This window comes from Glycine soja, chromosome 20, assembly GCF_004193775.1.
Source record: "Glycine soja cultivar W05 chromosome 20, ASM419377v2, whole genome shotgun sequence".
Lineage (NCBI taxonomy): Eukaryota > Viridiplantae > Streptophyta > Magnoliopsida > Fabales > Fabaceae > Glycine > Glycine soja.
This window is the reverse complement of record NC_041021.1, coordinates 43,539,306-43,546,869: the sequence shown is the minus strand read 5'-3', so window position 1 is coordinate 43,546,869 and position 7,564 is coordinate 43,539,306. Positions and strand designations below refer to the sequence as shown.

At 31.3% G+C, this 7,564-nt stretch overlaps 1 protein-coding gene across 1 annotated transcript; it reads left to right on the top strand.

The window, feature by feature from the left end:
* Positions 1 to 2,412: 2,412 nt before the first annotated feature.
* Positions 2,413 to 5,896, top strand: LOC114402978 (trihelix transcription factor GT-2-like). Its single transcript, XM_028365691.1, has 2 exons — positions 2,413 to 2,919; positions 3,706 to 5,896. The coding sequence occupies exons 1-2, from the start codon at positions 2,606 to 2,608 to the stop codon at positions 5,288 to 5,290; spliced, it is 1,899 nt and encodes a 632-aa protein (XP_028221492.1). The 5' UTR covers positions 2,413 to 2,605; the 3' UTR covers positions 5,291 to 5,896.
* Positions 5,897 to 7,564: the final 1,668 nt, after the last annotated feature.

Sequence of the window (7,564 nt, the reverse complement as noted above, 5' to 3'; positions counted from 1 at the left end):
CTTGATCCATTTGTCATCCATTCAATAATTGAGTTCTAATGATTTTTTGTTCGCAATTCTTCGTATGCATATAATACACATATATGCGGTACACCAAACATATTTACATCAATAAATTATCCACAATCATATAAATATATTTTACATCACACTTTAACTCAAAATTTTAAGATTTAATAAATTTATAAATTTTCTTCTCACTTATATCATATTAACATTTTCATTCTTTTTATCCGATGTGAAATTTTATCTCACACTTATATTTCAACACCTAATTTTTTTTATTTTTTTTACTTTTAATACCTTATAATCTTATATCAATTAAACAAAGTAAATATTCGATTTCATACTTTTAAGAGTTATGTATCATTAATTAGGTTAATTCTCATTTATAAACTCATGAAATTGATAATATTTTATTATAATTAAAAGACAAATTATAGATTTTAATAAATGAAAATTGATATAATAGCTATTTATATATTTTAAATTAAAATATTTTTAAAAGTGGCTTAATTTTTCTAGTATATTTTTCTTATGGAATGATACGTGTTATATATTTTTAATCTATTTTTAAAATTAATTATGTATGTATTTTTACGATTTTAAATATTTTCATTTGAAATTCGTTAACTAACTATATATTTTCGTCCATAAAAGAACTATATATTTTCATAATTTAATATTTTTATTTCTATTTTTTCTTTCTAAATTTAGAAATATTAGTACATTTGTATACTTGGTCGTTACTTGGATAGAAGACTAACTGAACAAAATGGTCATTTCGATTCAAGTTCAAATTCTGAAAGCATACAATTTTCTTTTCAGGTAAAATGCCAAATAAAATAATATTGGCTCATAATTAAAGTCCACCACGTTGAAGCACGTTGTGGGGTCATTACAAGTTAATGGTGAAGTCTTAGATCCAAAAAAATACAAAATATAAAAATAAAGCTCACTTTATCACCTTCTCCTCTTTTACATCTAATATCTAATTGGACATTTATTCACATTGAAGAAGAAAAGGGAAGAATTGACTCAATAACTCTATATAGTTAGTGATAACCATTGGACGTACAGTCACCTCATATTGTACACACCGTTGCCCATGGTCCCTAATAAAAATTTTAATAATTGGTGAAACTTGTGGAGTTAGAAGATTTTTAGTTATCGAAAAATTCATTCTATTTATTGTGTTAGGTCGTAGCTAACTGAATTTGCCACCGGTTACTTCCCTTCATAAATGGTCTTTGTCTTCACAAAGTGACCTACATCTACGATCTATCTAACAAAAAGTAATTAATTCATCTCATCAGTATCAACTAACTAGATCAAAATTAGTAAAATACTAACGAATGCATGTCCTTTAAATATTATAGATAAAGAAACAAAAATAAAAATTATTTAATATTTACTTTCTTAAATGATTGAAAGTATTTACTAAAATATGAAATAGATTTTAATTAGTAATCTTTACAAAAGGAAAAAAAATACCTGCTATTAACACAAAATTAGTATTAATTTCTTAATTAATTACAAACTTGAATTTAATCAAAATTAAAATATTTGTAAGAAAATTAATATTTTTTAAATATTTCCAAAAATAAATTTGTAAAAATTAAGTTAATCAATTTGTAAGAAATTCCTTCATAAATAATTTGTTAAACCGGGGAAAGTATGAATAAGTTAATAATGTTACTATGGATTAATTTTAATTAGTTTAGAAAACTTAACAATCATAAGAGACTATTCTAGATATAAATTATAAGATATTAGGTTTAGACATATTTAATTCAATTTCATAGGCATTATAGGATGTGGTAAAAGCACCTAATGATAAGTACAAAAACAATTGAAAGTATCCCCTGAAGGCTAAGGTCATTATACCGTTGTTAAAGGAAACTTGCGATTGAGAGTTGTATGATTAATTAAAGGTCAATGATATCCATCTCAAGGGGCAATCAGGTAATTTCAAATTATCTTTTGCCACTGAAATCCAAAAGCCCCCAATAAGCAAAACTGCCCTACATATGGCCTAACTTATCATCTACACCGTCCCTATCTGCAGGCTGTTCCCACTACTACATATATTAATTTTTTTCAAAAATATATATCATATACGTATAGAAAAAATGATTAATATTAACAATATTAATATTATTATTATCTTTTCTATTTTTATCATTATTTTTTTTCCCCTTTAAAGGATCCATGTTATAATTTATCCCTTAGCTTTTCTTTTGCTTTTTCCAGCACTTACGTATGACACACATAAGAGAGAACCATGAAAAATGAAAAAATAAAAAATATACGAAGATTCCACACAACCCTAATGAAGAAAAATAAAATAATAAGAACAATAATAACCATACACACATACAGCAAGAAAAAGTTAAGTGAGGCTGAATTAAAGGCTAATATTTCCATTTTTCTATGATGAAATTGACAGATCCCTCCACAGCATCCCCTTCTCCATCCGCATAATAAAACCCCCTGAGAGACTATACAATTCCCTTTGTTTTCTGATATATTCCCTTTTTTTTTTCTTTCTCAAGCTGTAATATTGCTTACCTAGCTAGCTAGGTAGGGACATCTCTCTCTATCTATGGAGCTAATTGGAGACACTACCACAGTCATGGAAACGTCGTCCGGTGAGGCTGTGGCGGCGCATGACGGTGGCGAGGTGATTATGATGGATGCAAATTCCGGTGAAGAAGAGAATAATAATAAGGGAAAAGAAGGAGAAGAAGAAGAAGAAGAAGAAGGTGACAATAAGATCAACAGTAACAACAACTCATTATGCGGTGGAAACAGATGGCCCCGCCAAGAAACTTTGGCTCTCTTGAAGATAAGGTCCGATATGGATGCTGTGTTTCGAGATTCAAGTCTTAAGGGTCCACTCTGGGAAGAAGTTGCAAGGTACACACACATATATACACATAAATTCACTATTCATGTATGTTTATTTTCTGGTTTTTGTGTTGATGTGTCAGCTTCTCCTCCTCCTTTGTCTATGCTGCTTTTCTTTTCTCTTTGTCTTGCTAGCTTCTTCGACATCATGCATGAAGATTTATGATTTCCTTTTCAATTTCCAAACCAATCACTTTGTGAAAACCATTTGCTGTCAGTTGATTTTTTATTTTATTTTAATGAATCAATTAGGAGGGAGGGAGCGGGGGTACCTTATAATTTATTTATATTTTCAATCATACATATATAAGATATATAGTAATTAATTAATCATATTCCTCCTAGAGTCCCGTTTGTAATATATCATTCAAATCATTCAGCTGAAATTCTTCTAACTGAATCTTGTGTTATGAAAGCATATCCTTCGCGAGTCCATATATAGTTGCAATGAATCATGTTGTGATGAGTTAAATATTTATTCGGCAGGATTTGCTCAATCAAATTTTGTTGAGTTTATCTTCTTAATTTCTTGGCTTCATCCCTTCAGTTGATTGGTTTGCGTACGTCTTATTCAGTACTCTTATAGGTATTAAACTACCATCGTGTTTTTATTAGTACGGCAAAACCGTCTAAATTCTTACCTTTCTTTACGTGAAAAGAAGTAGCTTTATTTTTCGTTTTATTTTCACTATTTCCAATTTTCAATGGATCTATACATATATATATGATGATGATGATGATAAAATTTGATCATTTTCTTTCTTTCTTCTCTCTCTATATTATATATGTGTATAGGAAACTATCAGAACTGGGTTACCACCGAAGCGCAAAGAAGTGCAAGGAGAAATTCGAGAATGTATACAAGTACCACAAAAGAACCAAAGAGAGCAGAAGTGGGAAACACGAGGGAAAAACCTACAAGTTTTTTGATCAATTACAAGCCCTCGAGAACCAATTCACAGTCTCTTACTCTCCAAAACCACAACCCACTTTGGCAACAACAACAAACATAATAACATTACCACCCCCAACAAGGCCTAGTGACACAACAGCAATCTCTTATGTCACCACCACTGTTCCATCCACAAACCCTACAATCATATCTCCTTCACCACAACCACCAACCCATGCCACCACCACAACTACCATCACTTCTCCAACAGTAGCAACCAACCCTAAAAACCCTCCACAATCCAACAACAACAGCAACATCCCCAATTACTCTTTGCTCAACATGAACAACCTCTTCTCCACCACTTCAACCTCTTCGTCCACGGCCTCGGATGAGGACTTGGAAGAGAAGTACCGTAAGAAGAGAAAGTGGAAGGACTACTTCAGGAGGCTCACGAGGCAAGTCTTGGCCAAGCAAGAGGAAATGCAGAAGAGGTTCCTCGAAGCCATTGACAATAGGGAGAGAGAACAAGTGGCGCAACAAGAGGCTTGGAGGATCCAAGAAATGGCAAGGATCAATAGAGAACACGAACTTCTTGTCCAAGAAAGATCAACCGCAGCAGCAAAAAATGCAGCAGTTATTGCTTTTTTGCAACAGTTATCTGGTCAACACCAAAATTCCACCACAACAAAAGCTGGTGCCAATTTCCTTCAACAACCACTTCCACAACAAGTACAACCACCACGACAACAAGCTCCACAACCACTGATGATGTCAAATAATAACAACATTGAAATTCAGAAAATGAATAATGGTCACAGTGTTGTTGCTGCTGCTACTCCTACTACTGTCGTTGCTGCTACTGCTATTGCTACTACAGCTGTTACTACTACTCCTTCTTCATTGAGCTCTTTATCTTCTTCTAGGTGGCCAAAGACAGAAGTTCATGCTTTGATAAGATTGAGGACGAGTCTTGAAGCAAAGTACCAAGAAAATGGGCCAAAGGCTCCATTCTGGGAGGATATATCAGCAGGAATGCTGAGACTAGGGTACAACAGAAGTGCCAAGAGGTGCAAAGAGAAATGGGAGAACATCAACAAGTACTTCAAGAAGGTCAAAGAGAGCAACAAGCAAAGGCGCGAGGATAGTAAGACATGTCCTTATTTTCATGAACTTGAAGCTCTATACAAAGAAAAGAGCAAGACTACTCAGAACCCCTTTGGCGCTTCGTTCCACAACATGAAGCCACATGAGATGATGGAGCCATTGATGGTGCAACCGGAGCAGCAATGGAGACCTCCTACTCAATATGAACAAGGTGCAGCCAAGGAGAACAATAATAGTGAAAGAAAAGAAAGAGAGGAGGAGGAAGAAGAAGAAGATGATGATGAAAATGAAGAGGGAGATCTAGAGAGTGTGGAAGATGAAGGAGGTAACCGTTATGAGATTGCGACAAATAAACTTTCTTCAGTGGACACCGTTGAATGAGACAAGATAAGGAAGTTTCTGATTGGAAGGAGAGTCTTAATTTTAATTTTAATTTTAATATTATTTCTTCTTCTTCTGGGGGATGGATTTTAATTATTTTTATTTTTAATTTGATTTTAATTTTTCCAAATTGGGGTTAGGAGATGTCACTGAAATTAAGGTTCTGGTAGCAGATACTCATCACTAAAGGGCATGATATGCCACAAACACCTGCACTATATATAAAATTCAATTCTTTAATAATGACCCATCTAAAAGCATGGTGGTGCAGAAGCAGAAGCACAAGGTACCTATCTGACACACTTTCTGATCATGGGCCAGCTTAAAAGCAGATCATTGGAGTTGTGGGTCACATTCCGGTCGCCATGAACTGGGATCAGAGATCGTTAACACTAAGAAAGAACAGTTCACATGGGCCAGCAAAGCATAAGCTAGCTATAGTGGGTGTACATGTTTTAGCGCTCATAAATTTATGTGTAAAGTGTAAATTGAAGATGACATGAGGTCCCATAGCAGTTTAATAAAAATAAAGTCATATGCAAACTCTAGTAATTTTCCTTTACTTTCATTATATATCACGGAATCACTGTGTGGTGCTGCTTTCAATTTTTCTTCTTCTTCCAAGTTTTAATCAGTTGTGTGAGATAGTTTAATAGTAGTATATACTCCAGCTAGCTAGTAGGAGAAATTTGTTATTTTTTCACCGTTGACTTTACAACTCATGTAATGCTGTAACCTCAGAGAAAAATGTTGAGTTTGTTGAGAGGGGAAAGTGGTTTAGTGACAAAAGATAGGGCACATTAAATGTGGGATTAGCTTGGTCAGGTGTCTATTGTTGTCAATTAATGTTCTACAACTTACATTGTTGTATTGTCAATTAAAGACTTATTCATTCAGTTTAATTATTACTTTAAAAAAAAATCTTAATTTTTTTTATCGCATATTATTGGTGTGAAATATTTTTAAGATTGGCATATGGGATTTTTTAAATTAAAAGAATCAACTTCAACATCACTTAAAATCAACTTCTTGTTGATAAAAAACATCTTAATTTAAAACTTTAAAATAATATTAATTATTAATTTTCAATTATATACTATCATCTTCAAGAAGAAATAATATATAATTATTATTTTTAATTTACAAAAAAAATTTGCAAGGAAATTATATAAAATAAATTGATATTATATTAATAAATTTTAAAACAACGTATTTATTATATTTTTTAATCTATATGCAAAAATATTTAATGAAAGGTAAAAATAAATGGAGAGTCAAATTGAATTTTTTAAATATTATCAATGTTTTTTTACCATATTTATTTTAATATTTGTTGCTTTTTTTTTTATCGATATCTTAAATATTGTTTTTAATAATTTAACAAAATCCACTACATTCATATAATAATTCTATCATCAAAAGGTTTTTTTTTTCTCTATTATATGCTCGTACAGATATAGTATAGAAACATTAAATACATCATATTAACGTTTTAATTAAATTGCTTAGAAAATAAGTATCGAATTATTTTCATAAAATAATTTTTTTAATAAAATTTTAATTTTGACCTGTTACAGTATTCACGATAATACAGTAAAAACCAACCCTTTAAAAAATTAGTATGTGCGAGCTAGGGTTTGTAACTTTGTATATATAAAGGAATAATATCAATTCCTGTATAAAATTAAAAACTAATACCGCTTTTATTTATTATATTATAAAAGTAGTGTCAGCACTCAGCACAACCTCTCCATTCTCCTCTTCCCATCTTTCTAGCTACTTGCTACAACATGACAACTTTGCAAGAGCCATCATGTTCAGGTACCACAGGGAGGAATCTTATGACTCATGTGCTCTCAAAATTAATTAAGCTATTCAATTATAATATTGGGATTCTCCAGATCGATCAACAAGTTCATTATTGCGCCCGTGCGGGGGTTGAAAATGCTACTATTCACCGTAAAACATAAGGAACAAACAACGATTAAGTAAATAATATTTATGATTTCTATTATCCCTTGATTAACAAGATATATCTCAGGAGCACATAGAAAAGGATTTGCGTATTTTTTCAGAAAACATATATATATATATATATATATATATATATATATATATATATATATATATATATATATATATATATATATACATTTTGTTACCAATAAAATAAACTATCTGAGTCAATATTATATATAACTCTACACGTGACTATATTCGAGTTGAAGTTGAAACTTTTACAAGTAAAGTTGCTTATAATTGTGGGTGATAAAC

What these genes read in the sequence shown, in the direction of transcription:
- LOC114402978 (XM_028365691.1), top strand. Translation starts at nt 2,606, where the DNA reads ATGGAGCTAATTGGAGACACTACCACAGTCATGGAAACGTCGTCCGGT. An exon ending in CTCTGGGAAGAAGTTGCAAG is followed by an intron (nt 2,920 to 3,705) that starts GTACACACACAT and finishes ATATGTGTATAG; the next exon opens with GAAACTATCAGAACTGGGTT.